At 37.6% G+C, this 17774-nt stretch overlaps 1 protein-coding gene across 1 annotated transcript in view; it reads right to left on the reverse strand.

The window, feature by feature from the left end:
* Positions 1-17774, reverse strand: part of WDPCP (WD repeat containing planar cell polarity effector) — a 353246-nt gene that overhangs the window by 117760 nt on the left and 217712 nt on the right. The window contains exon 14 of the mRNA XM_034657274.1: positions 2983-3046. Coding sequence (XP_034513165.1) covers positions 2983-3046 — 64 coding nt within the window. The remainder of the gene's footprint in view (positions 1-2982; positions 3047-17774) is intronic.

The raw sequence follows: 17774 nt of genomic DNA on the forward strand, positions 1-17774 counted from the left end.
AGATATTAACTCCTTATCAGGTATATGATTTTCAAATATCTTCTCCCATTCATAGATTGCCTTTTCATTATTCTCACTATTTCATTTGTTGTACAGAAGCTTTTTCATTTGACATAGTCCCATTTATTTTATTTTGTCTTTTTTTTTTTAAATGTGGGGGTTGAATCCATGACCATGAGATCAAGACCTGAGCCAAGATCAGGAGTAAGATACTCAACTGACTGAGCCACCCAGGCACTCCTAGTTCCACTTATATTGTAGTTTTTGTGGCCTATACTTTTGTTCGTCTTATAAAAACAAAAACAACACACAAAAAATACCACCACCAAGACCAATGTCAAAGAGCTTTTTCTTGATGTTTTCTTCTAGAAGTTTTATGGTTTCAGGTCTTACATTTAAGTCTTCAATTCATTTTTAGTTAGTTTCAGTGAGTGGTGTAAGGTCCAGGTTCATTCTTTCGCAAGTGGATATCCAATTTTCCTACCACTACTTATTGAAAAGACCATCCTCTCCCCATTGTTTGTTCTTGGTCAAAGACTAGTTGACCCTATACATGTGGATTCATTTCTGGGCCCTTAATTCTGTTCCATTGATTTATATGCCTGTTTTTATCCCAGTACCACCCATAAAATGGAATATAATGTAAACACTGAAGAAATGATATGTTTACTGATATGGAAAACTATGTTATATTGTTGAATAAAAAAACTCAGGTTATAAACAAAAAGTACAACACACACACACATATTCACATAGAGAGGTATTTTAAAGGATGTTCATTTCTAGACTGGAAGATTTCAAGTGGATTTTACTTTTGTTCTTTATACTTTATGGTATTGCTTACTTTCTATTGTAGTATTATTTATTCTTACAATCAAAATATTTTATTTTCATCTAAGGTCTTGCTGAATCATCTTGATTTTGCTTACAAAATATCCTCTCCTTTACATTCATATAATTCAGGCTCTGTTTCAGGTCTTCATTATTTCTTACATAGCCATGTAATAACAATAGTGACTCTGTCTTAACAGTAATAACACATGATATCTGTATACTATTTACCAGTTTACAAAGTCTTTCAGTACATTGTCCCTAGATCCAAAAACAACCTTACAAGTAAAGAAATATGAAGAAAATCTACCTTTACTGGAGTGAATTGAGGCAGAGGTAAAAAGATGGAGAAAAAGTCAGTGGGATCCAAAAATCTAAAGAGCGTTACCATTTCTGAACCATGATGTCAACATGCACAGATATTGGTCAAATAGTAAAACCTTCCCTCAAGATACTAATACGCCTGTTCAATTTGACAGAACAAAATACAAAATACAGATGATAAATAACAGAAGATTTATACTTTTGAAGTAATTAGATTTTTTTCATAATCAGTGGAAGCATAATTTAAATGAATGATGCAAAGCTAGAATTTAAACAACAAATTCATTCCAAAGACAAGTGACCTAAAGCCGTGAACCCATTTTAACATCTGAACCATCAAAGCTCAATTTAAACTACAAAAATGTCTTCATTGTGCAGAAGATTCAGGTAAAAGAGCCTTCCAGAATTTTTTTGTTTTCAAGGAGCTTTTGCTTTATAGCTTCTTTGACAACAATGAGGTTTCTGTGGAGCAGAATATGCTAGGAAACCAGAAAAGGAACACCAACTTCATCCGATCTCACTGACATTGTGATAAAAGATAAGAAACTGATTATATGTATCTCATAACTGATGTATCAGCTATAAGAAACTGATACAGAGGCGCCTGGGTGGCGCAGTCTTTGAGCGTCTGCCTTTGGCTCAGGGCGTGATCCCAGCATTATGGGATCCAGCCCCACATCAGGCTCCTCCGTTCTGAGCCTGCTTCTTCCTCTCCCACTCCCCCTGCTTGTGTTCCCCCTCTCGCTGGCTGTCTCTATCTCTGTCAAATAAATAAATAACATCTTTAAAAAAAAAAAAAGAAACTGATACAGAGCACAGGGATCTATAAGGAACTGGCCAATTCTGGGGCGCCTGGGTGGCTCAGTCGTTATGCGTCTGCCTTTGGCTCAGGGCGTGATCCCAGCATTATGGGATCCAGCCCCACATCAGGCTCCTCCGTTCTGAGCCTGCTTCTTCCTCTCCCACTCCCCCTGCTTGTGTTCCCCCTCTCGCTGGCTGTCTCTATCTCTGTCAAATAAATAAATAACATCTTTAAAAAAAAAAAAAGAAAAAGGAACTGGCCAATCTTACTGCTGTTAGCTAATAAATGGGAGGATTAAAATGTAGGTGAGGGGCGCCTGGGTAGCGCAGTCATTAAGCGTCTGCCTTCGGCTCAGGGCGTGATCCCGGTGTTCCAGGATCGAGTCCCACATCGGGCTCCTCCGCTGGGAAGCCTGCTTCTTCCTCTCCCACTCCCCTGCTGTGTTCCCTCTCTCGCTGGCTGTTTCTCTGTCACATAAATAAATAAAATCTTTAAAAATAAATAAATAAATAAAGTGTAGGTGAATTTATAACCCCTTGGATCAACTTTGCACTGTGGTTACTTTAAAAATACAAGTAAGAACATTCATAATTTGTTACTTCACACTAAAATCTAAGGGATAAACTGAGCCCATTCAAAATCTATGGTACGTACTTTGCCTTATGCCCTAGCTTCTGTAGCTGTACTTCAGAGGATGGATTAAAGAGACATTTAAGCTTATTAGATAGAAAGGTGTCATCCCCTCACATCAAGGTACATGAAGAGAAAAGTTCAAGAATTATAAATTCTTAGAAAACATAAAATATCCTTCGGGCCCTGGCAAGGAAAATGTCAACAAGTCAAAAGAGACTAGATGGCTATTGACCAGTTTCATGAAGTCAAAGCTGCAAGCCAAGATGGAATAATGCTTTCCCACCATGTGTCTAAAGCACAAATGACACTAATCCTTTTTAATGGTCACAAAAGCTGACAACTTACTCAGCCTTAGAACTGAAGGCACAAAATCATCTTTGGGAATAACTCACCATAAACAGGTCACGAGCACCAATGTCAACAGCTAACAGAAATGCCTTTTCAAATCTCTGGTACCTATAAGGAAGAAAAGAAATGTTATATGTTAGTTGTGAAAAAAAAGCATAAAAGAAGAGAGCTGCTAGTTTAATGTATTTATGTGTTATTATTTTTTGTTCTTCTGATGGGAAAAATATTTTCAAACAGTAGGGAACTTGCCTGTTGGGATTTTCTGTATGTGAAATGTTACTGCACTTAGGAGGAGCTGAGGCAAAGAGCCTATAGAGGACTTCAATGCAACTTTAACCATAAGCAGAACCCAGAGGAGGTGCTGCTATCGGCAAAAGCTGGCTTAGGAAATAGGTCTCTCATAATTCTTAACTTTGTGTTTTGTAAGAGAAAAGTATGAGGATATGGAGAATATAACAGGATAAAAGTAATTAACAAATCAAATAATTACACTTTTGAGTTTCTTAAAAAGGGAGAAGTCAAATGTATTATTACATAAGTCATGTTTGTGAGTTTTGGAAAAAAATACATTCTAGGATGTTCTAAAATGACAATAATAAATGGTTTCTAAATATTTTGAAGTATTTTCTAAATATAACAAGTATTACTTGTTAACTTTTTTTTCACAATCATACTCTTTTTCCCTGAAGTATAACGTTGATAATTCTTTATGGTGAAAGTTTAAGTTTATGCTAAGATATATGAAAATTACAGTTTAAATTAATTACCCTTACAGAATGTTTAAGATCTTGAGAGCAAAGCATGTCACGATCATATACTTTTGCACAGAGGTTTAGAAGAAAAGGTCTTTTTTGGTCTAAATGCTGAGATTTACATAGGTACAATTGTGAGTTTTTTTGACTCCAGAAACAAGCAGTTAAGTAACCAAGTTGTTCTCTGTTCTGTTTTTCATATTGTGAAATACGATAGTATAAAATATAAAGATTTCAACTAAAACACATCAGAAATATGGAATATTAGTTATTACTAACAGATTACATACATTTTATTAATAAAATAGCTACAAGAAGTAAAGTCCAAATAAAAAATTAATGACTATTATCCCTAATCTCCGCCTTTGCCCTTCTTACTAGTCTCTTCAGTATTTGCCTGAATCCTTTCCAACTATGGAAGATCAGATGGCAATTGTGTTTATTTTTGTTCCAGGAAGCTTACAGATTCATTATATATTCAGTGGAGGTAGGATGTAAAGAGAAAGAGGACAGGGGATTATAACAAGTTGTACTACTTGTTCATACAGTCATTGCTATTTTGCATATGATCCCACTACACCAAAACTTTTCTGGCAATAGTAATTGTCCATCTTCTAATGATCAAACGAATGATAAATTCTCCTCTTGTGTGCCCTTCTGGCCACATTTGACCCCATAAATTTCCCCCTTCTTGAAACCCCCTCTTTTCTTCATTTGGAGATGCCATTCTTTTGTTTTCCAATTTCTGGCATTTAATCTTCTTAGTCTCCTTTCCTAGTTTGTTTTTCTCTGACTACTCCATGAAGGTGGTGTGGTATCGTAGTCTTTTATTTACACTCACTATTCTAGTCTCCCCACTAACCTTACCCACTCTCACAAATCTCTAGGATCCCTATCTTTCCTAAGCTCAAAACTCTTATTTCCAGGTACTTTGAATTTAAAATGTCTAACATGTTCATTGATACATCAAGTTGGCAATCATATATAGGATAAATTAAAATTGGAGAGAGTGAAATTAAGAGGGGCAAGATAGGATGAATTCTTCTTTGCACGTGAGAGGTAATGAAGGACACTATGATATAAAAAGAATAGGCATTGGCATCTGGCATGTTCAACCAGAAATACCAAAGGGAGCTCCCAACTAGACTGCCTATAAAACACACATTAAAGTACATCACAGAATTCTAAAAAAAGTAAGAAAATTTCTCCAAGGGTCCCAAAGTCTCAATCAAAAAATAGCAACCAAATGAAATCCTTTCATTAAAACTAGAGCAAAGATCCCCGAACAGAGAGCAAATACTGGGATTCAGGGAGAGGCAGAACTACTCTAAGGGCCATCACATTCAAGAGAAAGAGCTCTGAACAAGTCTCAAGGTAAAGGTTCTAAGCCCAAGACTTCTGATTAAGCCAGGGGTTACAATATTCCCAGGATATAGTGCGCCTATCTTTCACATAAAGAATAAAAAAAAAAATCATGTCTGGATTAAAGCTTTTTTTTTTTAAGTAGTCTCTACAACCCCAAGTCCTACAGTCCATGCTCCACCAAATGAGCCAGCCAGGCGCCCCTGGATTAAAGCATTTTTGATAGAAAGCCCCAGGATTACCATCAATTAGAATAAAACAAATATGAGTTCATGATTAAAATTACCAAATGCAGGGGCACCTGGATGTCTGTTGGTTAGGTCTGTGACTTTTGATTTCAGCCCAGGTCATGATCCCAGGTCATGAGATGGAGCCCTCCGTCAGACTCCCTGGAGGGAGCCTACTTGGGACTCTCTCTCTCTCCCTCTGCCCGCCCCCGCTTGTGTGCTCTCTCTAAAATAAGTAAATCTTAAAAAAAAAAAACAACAACAACAAACCCAATGCAAAGAAAACAAGCTACTATGATGGAAAATAATTTCACAGGTTTTTTCTTATGGTATCCTATAGTTCATATATGCTTTGTTCACTCCTTTTTAAAAAAGGAGTACTCCTTTTATTTAAATTCAATTTAATTAACATATACTGTATTATTAGTTTCAGAGGTAGAATTCAGTGATTCGTCAGTTCCATACAACACCCACTGCTCATTACTTCAAGTGCCCTCCTTAATGCCCATCACTCAGTTACCTATCCTCCCACAGACCTCCCCTCCAGCAACCCTCAATTTGTTTCCTATAGTTACGAGTCTCCTATGGTTTGCCTCCCTCTCTGTTTCCTCTCATTTTTTCCTTCCCCTCCCCTATGTTCATCTGTTTTGTTTCTTCAATTCCACATATGACTGAAATCATACAATATTTGTATTTCTCTGACTTATTTCACTTAGCATAATACCCTCTAGGTCCATCCACATCATTGTCAATGGCAAGATTTCATTCTTTTTGATAGCTGAGTAATATTCCAGTGTGTGTGTGTGTGTGTGTGTGTGTGTGTGTGTGTGTGTGTGTATCACCTCTTCTTTATCCATTCATCTGTTGATGGACATCTGGGCTCTTTCCATACTTTGGCTATTATGGACATTGCTGCTATAAACATTGGGGTGCATGTGCCCCTTCGAATCACTATGGTTGTATCCTTTGGATAAATACCTAGTAGTGCAATTGCTGGGTCATATGGTAGTTCTATTTTTAACTTTTTGAGGAACCTCCATAGTGTTTTCCCGAGTGGCTGCACCAGCTTGCATTCCCACCAGCAGTTTAAGAGGGTTCCTCTTTCTCTGCATCCTTGCCAACATCTGCTGTTTCCTGAGTTGTTAATTTTAACCATTCTGACCGGTATCTCATTGAGGCGGTATCTCATTGTAGTTTTGATTTGTACTTACTTGATGTTGAGTGATGTTGAACACTTTTTCATGTGTCTGTTGGCCATCTGTATGTCTTCTTTGGAGAAATGTCTGTTCAGGTCTTCTGCCCATTTCTTGATAGAATTTTTTGTTTTTTGGGTGTTAAGTTTGCTAAGTTCTTTATAGATTTTGGATACTAGCCCTTTATCTGATAAGACACTTGCAAGTATCTTCTCCCTTTCCGAAGGTTGCCTTTTAGTTTAACTATTCCCTTTGCTGTGCAAAAGCTTTTTATCTTGATGAAGTCCCAATATTTCATTTTTGCTTTTGCTTCTTTTGCACTTTCCTCACTTATTTTCATTCTTTTTATTTTGTTCTCCTTTGGGTAATTTCAAAAGACTTGTCTTCTACCTCAGAGATTCTTTCTTAGGATCCTGTCTGCTACTGATGCTTTCTACTACATGTTTCATGTCATCTAATGTATTCTTTACCTCCAGAAACTTTTTGGTCCTTTTTTTTTTTTTAATGATTTCTATCTTTGTAAAGTTCTCATTTTGTTTGTGTGTTGTTTTCCTTACCTTATTGTCTTTCTTTGTTTTCTTGTATGTAGCTCCTTAAGCTTCCTTAAAAAAACTATTTAGATTTAATTCTTTATTGGGTAAATCACAGACCTCCATTTCTCTGGGGATATTTACGAGAAAATTATTGTGTTTCTCTGGTGGTATTATGATCCTTGATTTTTCATGCTTCTTGAAGTCTTACCAACTAGGTTAAGGAATGAAATAGCTTCTATTAGCCCTGTGGGGATTGTGAGTTTTTCTCAGAACCTTTCTATGGATACACCTGCTCCACACTTCTGTTCTCTCCTGAGGAGGAATTCTTAAGGTTGTATGCCTTCTCTCTATTCTGTAACCCTAGACCAGATGATGAGAGCCTCCTGTTTGCTTTCCTTAGGGCAGTCCTTAATGCTCAAGTTTGTGTTCTTTTTCTTAATATTGCAGAGTCAGGCCAGCTTTGTGTGTGTGATTAGTAGCAGGTGCAAAGGCTCCTCTTGTCACCCTGGAGTTGAGTATAGAGAGCTGGCCATTGGGTGTGGGGGCACACATGGAGCATTGCGGGTACCTGATGCCAGTTTTGGGGATCCATAGGCAAGGTCTCATCATGAGTTTGTGGGGAGGCTTCCTGATAACAGTCTGTCAATCAGTTAGTAGGATCTGTGTCCCCCTGATGCCCTCTGAGAGCCATGACTACTGTGTTCCAGCTGCTCCCCACCACCTAGTTATGCAACACACCTCAGTATTCTAGATGGGGTGAGAAAGAAGTGAGTCTCTGGCAGCACCCTTCACAGCTTGGGAAGTCAGGCAGTTACTCACATGCTCTCACTTTTAGCCATGGGAGAAATCATGTGCTGAGAATGGTGGGCTCTTGGCACTGAGCTGTGCCACGTTGGGGAAGGGGTGACACAGGTAAAGTGAAACTGCTCCCTTTACCCTACTCAGTGCATCCAAGCTCAGATTTTTTTTTTCTTTTTGCTCCAGTGGTGTGCTGGAACTTCTCCACTGACTCCCAGACTTCCACAAAGGAACTCTTATTCATGGGTGATTGTCTGAATTAGTGTTGCTTGGGGGAAGATGGTAGAAAACTCTTATTCTGCTATGTTGATGATGTTACTCTCACTCTAGTAGTTATATAATTTCACCTTTTACATTGAAGGCTGTGAGTCATTCCAGGTATATTTGTGTTGGCATGACGTAGAGGACAAGACTCATTTTTCCCCCATTTGGGTGTCCAGTTTACGTGACATCTTTTTTTGGAAAAGACCATCTACTCTACATTGAATTACCTTACCAATTTAGTAAAAAAACAGTTGTAGTAAGTTTTGAAATCAGGAAGCATGTGTTTTCTTTCTTCTTTTTCAAGATGGTTTGGGCTGTTTGGGGCCCTTTGCAATTTCAGATAAATTTGTAAACTGCCTTTTTCTGAAAAAAAAAAAAGCCATTGGAATTTTGGTAGGGGTTGCATTGAATCTGTAGACTGCTTTGGGTAGTGCTGCCATCTTAACAAGAGTAAGTTTTCTAACCCATGTACACAGGAGGTCCACATTTAAAGTCTTCTTTAATTGATTTTAGCAATGTTTTTCTGTTTTCAGTGTATAAGACTTTGCCAGGTATAGAATTCTTTTATAGGTATATCTAAAAATTCTTTTCAACATATATATTGAAGTATTAATAACATATGGTGTATTAGTTTCAGGTTTATAATAAAATGATTCCACAATTCCGTATATTACTCAATGCTCATCATGAAAAGTGTACTCTTAATTTTATCTCTTTCACCAAATCCCCCCAACCACCTGCCCTCTGGCAACCACCAGTGTGTTCTCTATATTTTTTGTCTTTTTTCTTGGTTCATTTGTCTTATTTCTTTAATTCCTGTATGAGTGAAATCATATGGCATTTGTCTTTCTCTGACTTATTTCACTTAGCATTATACCCTCTAGGTACATCTACATTGTAACAAATGGAAAGATCACATTCTTTTTTATGGCTGAGTAATATTCCATTGTGTGTGTGTGTGTGTGTGTGTGTGTGTGTATATGTATTTGGGATATTAATCTCTTATCAGATATATCATTTGCAAATATTAACTCTCATTCACTAGGCTGCCCTTTTGTTCTGTTGATGTTTTCCTTTGCTGTGCAAAAGCTTTTTATTTTGGTGTATTCCCAATAGTTTAACTTTTGTTTCCCTTGCCTGAGGAGACATATGTACAATATTGTTTCCACAGCCTATGTTGATGATTTTTACTATCTGTGTTCACTTCTAGGAATTTTATGGATTCAGGTCTCACATTTAGGTCTTTAATCCACTTTGAGTTTATTTTGTGTATGGTGTAAGAAAGGGGTCCAGTTTCATTCTGCTGCATATAGCTGTCCAGTTTTCCCAGCACCATTTGTTGAAGAGACTGTCTTTTCCCCGTTGTATATTCTTGGTCTCCTTTGTTGTAGATTAATTGACCATAGAAGTATAGGTTTATTTCCGGTTCTGTTCCATGGATCTATGCGCCTATTTTTGTACCAGTACCAAACTCTTTTGATTGCTACAGCTTTGTAGTATACCTAAAATCTGGGACTGTGATACCTCCAGTTTTTCTTTCTCAAAATTGCTTTGGTTACTCAGGTTCTTTGGTTCCATACATATGTAAGGATTATTTTAGTTCTATGAACAGTGCCATTGGAATTTTGATAAGGATTTCATCAAATGTGTAGACTGCTTCGGGTAGTATGCACATTTTCACAATATTGTTTCTTCTACTCCATAAGCATAAAATAGCTTTCCATTTGTTTGTGTCATCTTTAATTTCATCAGTATTTTATAGTTTTCAGAGTACAGGTCTTTCACTTCGTTGGTTGTTTATTTCTAGGTATTTTATTCTTTTTGGTGCAAATGTAAATGGGATTGTTTTCTTAAATTCTCCTTCTGTTACTTCATAATTAGTGTGCAGAAATGCAACAGATTTTTGTGTATTAATTTTGTATCGTGTAAATTTACTGAATTCATTTATCAGTTCTGGCACTTATTTGGTGGTCTTTAGGGTTTTCTATATTTGATATCATGTTGTCTGCAAACAGTGGAAGTTTTACTTCTTCTTTACCCATTTGGATGCCTTTTATTTCATTTTATTGTCTGACTGCATGGCTAGGACTTCGAGTACTATGTTAAAAACTGTGGTGAGAGTGGACATCCTTATCTTGTTCCTGATGTTAGAGAAACATATATGAAAAACCCACAACTAGCATCATGAGTTGAAAGCTTTTCTTCTGAGATCAAGTATAGAATTCTTGGTTTATGGTTTTCTTTGTACATTTTAAATGTCATCCCACCACTTTCTGACTTCCATGGTTTCTAATGAGAAATAAGCCATTAGTCTTACTGAGGATCCTGTCTACAAGATAAATTGCTTTCTGCTTTCCAATTTCAAGATTCTTGTTTTGGTTTTTGAATTTTGATTATAATGTGTTTTGATGTGGATCTTGTTGCATTGAATTTCATCATGTTTCTTCGATATGTAGATTCATGCTGCTATTCAGAATTTTCTTCAAAGACTCCCATAATGCATATACTTGATGGCATCCCACAAGTTGCTCAGGTTCTATTCATTTTTCTTAATTCTTTTTTTCTATCTGCTCCTCTAACTTGATAACTGTCCTATTTTAACATTCAGATTCTTCTGTCTGCTCAAATCTGTTGAGCCAATCTAGTGAATTTTTCATTTTAGCTATTATATTTTACAGCTTAAAATTTTCTATTTGATTCATTTCTGTAATTTTGGTCTCTTTATTGTATTCTCTGTCTGGTAAGACATCAACCTTTTGGTTCATTGTCTATGGTTTCCTTTAGCTCTCTGAGCTCGTTTAAGCTCATAGTTGATATAAAGTCTTTGTCTAGTAAGCCCCACTCTTGGGCTTCCCCTGGGATGCTGTTGACTTTATTTTTTTTCCTGTGAATGGGCCATACTTGCTTGCTTTTTTGTATGCCTTTCAATATATATATATTTGAAATTAGACATTTTGAATATCATAATGTGGTAACTCTGGAAATCAGATTCTTCCCCTCTCCAGGTTGTGCTGTGCTGTTGAGCACTCATCCTTTTGTTTACTGACATTCCCAAACTGTTTTTGCAAGGCCTATATTCTTTGTCATGTGTGATCACCAACATCTCTGTTTCATTATCTCAGCAATCAGCCAGATATTTTTAAAACTCCTGACAGATGACCTGATAGATCTTTTTTTAAATCCTAATAGGCAACAAACAAACAACTCTCCCAGTCTTTGTAGACTAGCTTGGTGTTAGGATACTCCTTCATTGCTTAGCCAAGTTACTTACATACAATTCTGTCTTATCTTTCCCTGCTTGTTTATGCAGAACCCAAGGTCTTCCAGAGGTTTATAAGATTCAGGTCTTATGAGGTTCAGGTCCAGAGTTTCAGGTCTTTTTGAGCATGCATCCAGTTTTAGGCATGTGTGTTGCACCTGTGATTCCCTGGTATATGTGGTAGCCCTTCAAGGACCTTATTCCCCAAATATCTTCTCCTCAGTCTTCTCCTCCCGAGATCTGTTGGTCCAACTGCTACTTTCCCCATTCTCCATCTCTTGCCTGAGACAGCTATGCATATTATATGTCTTTAAATGCTTTTGACATATGTGAATGCTTTTGCCAGAGATGCTGTTACAGCCTGTTGGAGGCAAAACAAAACCAAGCCTCCACACTGTTCCCTCTGGAAACCACAAGACTGGTCAAAATGCAAAACGCATAACCACAGTTTTTTAGAACAAGGTCCATCATGGCCCTCTGGCACCAGCTAGGTAACAAAAGAAATGGTGACCACTGTCTTCATGGCCACTGTCATACTGGGGAATGGGGGATGGTAGACAGGTAAACAAAAATGCAGTAATGCCTTCTTACCAATATTTAACATCCTCTGTCTTTATTAAGCACTTTCCTGATTGTTATAAGTTTTTAAATTAGATTCTAGAGTTAAAGTTAATTCTGTCAGTTTTGTTTGCTTAATGATTGCTTCAGTAGAAGGACTGATTCTTGGAGCTCCCTACTCTGCTGTTTTCATGTCATCTCTCCCACTTCTATTTATAGACCTCAATGTGGCATTCATGAGAATATCTCTCTCAGATCTCCTACTGCAGAGAGTATAACTGACTGACAGCCCCAGCTGCTGCATTTTGAAATGTATCATTGTGTTTTCCTGCTAAGGCTACACTTTCCACAAGCTGCTCCTGGGCAGTGACTGCAGTTGAGATACTAAGGCAGTCCCATTCCTGGGTGACATGGGATTCTTCAGATGGGCAACGCTGGCTTGACGACTTCTGATAACCTTAGAACTTTCTTTAGAACTGTTCTGTGGTGTACTTTGGTGGGTGATGGAGGCTGTGGATGGGCAATACTTACTAAGTAGACACTGGAATAGTCTGATTACTACTAAGGTATATTTATGCCCTAAGGAAGCATAATGAGAGACTGAGTGCTCTTTTCATTTCTTTCTTTTTTCTGAGTATTATTTTCAAACAATTACTAGCCAGAGAGCCACTCCGGTAGCTTACAGAGGTCCTTATCTTCTGCATTTGAAAAGCAGACACAGTTGACAGGGGGGAGACCTAACTGTTAGAGTCATAGATTTTTAGAGACATTTGGATGTACCACCAAGGCAGGCAAGTCTACTTTGCTAGTCAATGCCCTGTTTAAAAATACCTGGGATCTTTATATGTGGGATAGGTACATCTGGATATATGCCTCTGATAGTGTTGACGGTACAGACCCCCTGTACTTCCACTGTGGTAGAAGATTCTGTAGAAATCCCTCCCCACAATCCAACAAATATTCCCTCCCCTCAGGAAATGCCCCTACCCCTCTCCTGGCTGCCAGCCTGATAACTGGGGTTAAACCTCAGCACAATCCAGTTGGAAACATGCTAGATATGATAAACTAGGAGACCACACACTAAAGAATTGCAAGATTTAGCCAGCATGTGTCAGTAAGAAAAGGGGACTTGGAATGGAAGATAGGATAAATAAGAATTCATTAATGTGGGTAGCACTCTTTCAGGACATGGAATTTAACATCCTATCAAGGACTCCAGGGGGCTGGAATAAATTGCTAGTGGAATGGCTCTTAAAAGCCTGGGGGAAAAAAAACAACAACCCACAATGGCCAATACTCAATGCAGTGGAAATGCCTGGCGATGGCAAATAGTCCAAAAAGAAAGAAAGTGGATAGTGGTGAGGGAGAGGATGAATACTATTTGTAGCCATGAGATGAAATGCAGTGACAATGGATATAGTTCAATCTTACTAACTTCCCTTTTTGTCTCCAATCAGTTTCCACAGAGTAGCTGTTCTCTGAACCTATGTGGAAAAATAGATCTGTACATTAGTATTCATGAGAATGCACCTCTGAGATCTCTGACTTCAGGAAACAAATAGGTCAACAGCTTCAGCTATTGTGATCTGAAATTCATCACTGCACCTACACTGAGGCTGCATTCCCCCAAGCTGTACCCAGCCAATGAATGATGAAGCAGGGATCCTCAGGCAGGGCCATTCCTGGGAGACATGGACCTGTCTTGTCATTGTCTTTTGCCAAGCCATGGGAGTCTCACTCTACCCATGCACAGTTTAGGGTTCCCCTAAGTTGACCCTTATGCAGATTTCTGGAGCTCCTTCTCTGCACAGCACCTGCTTCTCCATGTCACAAAACCACAAATTCCAGTTGTCTCATCTTCCTGTCTTCATCTCCTCTGGACTCTGATCAAACTGACAAACTGCCATGTTCTGCTTGGGTTCCCCCCTCGTTGCTCTCTGGTTTAGAAAGTGCCCTCCATCGGAAAACTGGGAGATCATAAGATTGACCTCATTTGTTTTTCACTCTCAGGGATCATACTCCTGCATTGTCAATCACTTAATCTCTAAAACAAATTTTAGTGCATTTGTCCAGTTTAACAGAGGTCTCTGGTGATAGGTCAGTCTGTTACTAGTTAACTATCACAGCTGACAGCAGAAGATCTCAGAAATAATATCTTCAATAAATATTATAACCCCATCAACAACAGCAAAGTATCATTTATGAAGATCTTCTCTATACAAGTTACTATTCTAAGTACTTGCTATGTAATGAGTACTTACTCATGTAATCTTCATAACAACCCTATCAGATTGGTACTATTATTATCTTCCATTTAACGAAGAGAAAACTCAAGCACAGAGAGGTTAAGTAAAAGTTGCCATACAAAATACAGAATACCCAGTTAAATTTGACTTTCAGATAATGAATAATTCTTTATTTTTAAAATTTTTAAAAAGATTTTATTTATCTATCTATTTATTTATTTGAGAGAGAGAAAGACAAAGAGAGAGAAGGAGCAGGGGTAGGGGCAGAGGAAGAGGGACAAGGAGACTCCCTACTGAGCAGGGAGCCTGATGTGGGGCTTGATCCTAGGACCCTGGGCTCATGACCTGAGCTGAAAGAAGATGCTTAACCAACTGAGCCACCCAGGTACCCCAAATGATTCTGTAGTGTTTAAATCCCATACAATATTTGGAACTTACTTATACTAGACAATTCTTTATTACCTGAAATTCACATGTAACTGGGCATTCTTTATTTTTATTTGCTAAATAAATCTGGCAACTTTAAACTTGTTCAACCTCTTGCTACCTGTATAGCAATCTGGCTCCAAAACTTGCACCCTCTTCCATAGCACTGCTCTAATACCACTAGAAAAGAATGAACTATGTGCTGTAAGCTTATAGGTCCTTCTTTAGATCAGGTATATGGTTCTTGGCTTTCTTAGTTCAAGATCAGGAATGCCATGTTGCATTCATTAAAAAGGAATGACCAAATAGCTTCCATGTTTGGCTCTATAAAGAGATGAGCCATCTCCCTCTTTGGCTTCTACAGCATGTTAGGGACCCAAAATTCTATCATTTTGAACTCTACAAGCTTTTAGATTATTATCATTCAAAAATCATCATAAGCTACACTGTCACCTATAAGTACATTTACTTTTATAGGGTGCTTACAAAATACCTGTAATGCCCAAGTTCCTGTGTTAGAACTCAAAGGATTAGAGAAACCAATGATGTTAGTTCTTGACCTTAAGCAACTCACAGTCTGGTAGGAGAAATAGCCATAACCACAATGATAGTAGCTATCACACTTATTAAGTACTTAATATATGCTAGTTACTTCTTATTTATTATTTATAATCTTGACAATGATGTTTAAGGTTGGTAAATTCCTCATCTGTAAAATGGAAATAAGAGCTTATGAATCCAGTAAATTATGAAGCTGGGATTCAAACCTGACTCTAGCACTTGGGCTTTTCAAAAATGATTGAGCGCAACCTCCACAACTGACTAAAACCTCATTCTGTAAGTGCTATACTAGAGCTCTAAATTAAGACCGAAGGGAGCATTCCTAACTAGTGCATCCTCCTCAATACTTAGTAGAGGCACTGTTTATAACAGCTGTTGAGATCATTGAGATGGTGTGTAACAATTAGTCAAATTGGTGGTGTTATCATATTTATTAAAGATATTAATCTGAGACCTTCTTCTGTCAGCTATGATGAGTAAGCTGGAAATAAATTGATTCTATCACCATAAACATAATGGTAGAAGTCATTCATTGCTGTCCTATGATACCGATGATAACAGTATGTTGCAGTATGACATTATAATATGTAAAAAAAAAAACCCTACTAGGTTGAAGAATAATTCTATGCTAGCAAATCAATGTAAAATAAAAATACAAACCTCCCAATTATGGCAGCAAGCATATTTTTAAAATAAGAATATAAGTGAAAGATAGGACCTGACAAAGGAGAATAACAGTACTACTTAACAAAGAATACTCCTCTAGAGAGAAATGTTCAGTCAGGATTTCTGAGAACAAATATGACAACATATTCTGGTCCTAAGGACATCAAGATTTTTCATAATAGCTGAGTTGATGAGATACCAGTTAAACAGTGGCCCTGTAAAACATGCTGAGAGAGGGAGATATATCTAAAAAGTGTTGAGAAATGTTTCTCAGTGTCACTTCATGGACACTTTAACTGAGTTTGCTTCAAGTTTCTCCTGATGAATGAGTAGGTCTATATGCCTGTATGTTGAGTTTAGGAATGAAAATTTGTGATTAATAAATCTGTTAAAGATTTATAGGCACTGGTTGTTCTGAGGGTTCAAAAGCAAAGCGGAGACTGGAACCAGCGTCTCCAACAGTTGAGTACATGACCTCTACTATGGTCTGAATGCTTATCTCCCCCCAAAATTCCTTTTTTTTAAAATTTTTAAATTTTTAAATTTCTTAGAGCTATCCACTAAGTTTTTTTTAAAATTTAAATTAGCCAATATATAGTACATTAGTTTTTGGCATAGTGTTCAATGATTCATTAGTTGCATATAACACCCAGTGCTCATCACATCATGTGCCTCCCCAAAATTTCTACATTGAAAACCTAATTCCCAACATGATGGCATCTGGACTATTAAGTGGGGCCTTTGGAATGTGATTAGGTCATGAGGGCAGACCCTTATGAATGAGATTAATGCCCTTAAAAAAAGAGGCTTGAGAGAGCTCCCTCAACCCTTCTACCTTGTGAGGACACAGTGAAAGGTGCTGACTATGAAACCAGAAGAGGGCCCTCACCTAAATGTGACCATGCTGGTACCCTTGATCTTGGATTTCCCAATCTCCAAAACTGTGGAAAATAAATTATTTATAAGCCATCCAGTCTCTGGTATCTTGTTAGTGTAGCCCAAAAGGACAAAGACAACCTCTGTGTGCCAGACCTTTTTCCTGGCCTCCAGTAAGACCAGAGACACAAATACAGGGATGACACATTCTCCAAGCTGGAGGGTGTTAGCTCTATGCATTGGAAGCTTGTGTTCATTCCTTACAAATAAGGTGAACTGGACATGAATTTACTGACCCCTGCTACAACCTAGTTGGTATCTAATGATGGTTACACTAATGAAAAACTAGTAATGAACTAGCTCCTTTTAATGCAAACTAGTAAAGTACTTCTTTTTTTTCAAAATCATGGTTATATTTGCATTCATTTAACATTTCCAGTCCTGCTCCTATTTCCCAGTTTTTTTTAAATTAGCTATCACAATTTTATTTGTAGAATAACTTACAGATGTAAAAGTGTTTTCCAGTAATTGTTTTAATGGCTACAATACTCCCAAGAGTTTGATCTCCATTTTACAGATAAAGAGCTTATCAAAGATCTTTTAGTCTTTGGTAAAACTGGGATGAAGAATCATATCCCTTGATTCCAATTCTCTTTTAACTCTACCACCAACAGCTTAGATACAATTAAAGGAAGTCGAATTCTTTTCCTTGCAGGTTACAACTCATTACACTCATCCCCCAACTTCTCTAATGGTCTACCTCAGTCTCTACTTCTTATTAGTCCGGCAATACCTTCTAGCCCCTGAAAAAAGCCCTTGTTGCTAGGATGTACTTAGCTTTGACTATTTCACCTTCCTCCTCGGAATCATATATCTCTTATCCCCTTTTTTCATTCTTCCTATTATCTTTATCTATCCCTATCTCTTCCTTCCTTCCACTATATTCTTTCTCTATTTCCTTCTCCCTTCCTTCCTTTTTTTTCATCTTCCCCCCTTCCTTTCCCTTACCTTCTTTTCTCTCCTTCTCCCTCCCTTTTTATCTTCATATCTCAATACCATACCCCCAATGTTTGAATCTTAGCATAATCCAACCACATCATTCTGGCTCTAGCTCT

Source organism: Ailuropoda melanoleuca, chromosome 4 (genome assembly GCF_002007445.2).
Source record: "Ailuropoda melanoleuca isolate Jingjing chromosome 4, ASM200744v2, whole genome shotgun sequence".
Lineage (NCBI taxonomy): Eukaryota > Metazoa > Chordata > Mammalia > Carnivora > Ursidae > Ailuropoda > Ailuropoda melanoleuca.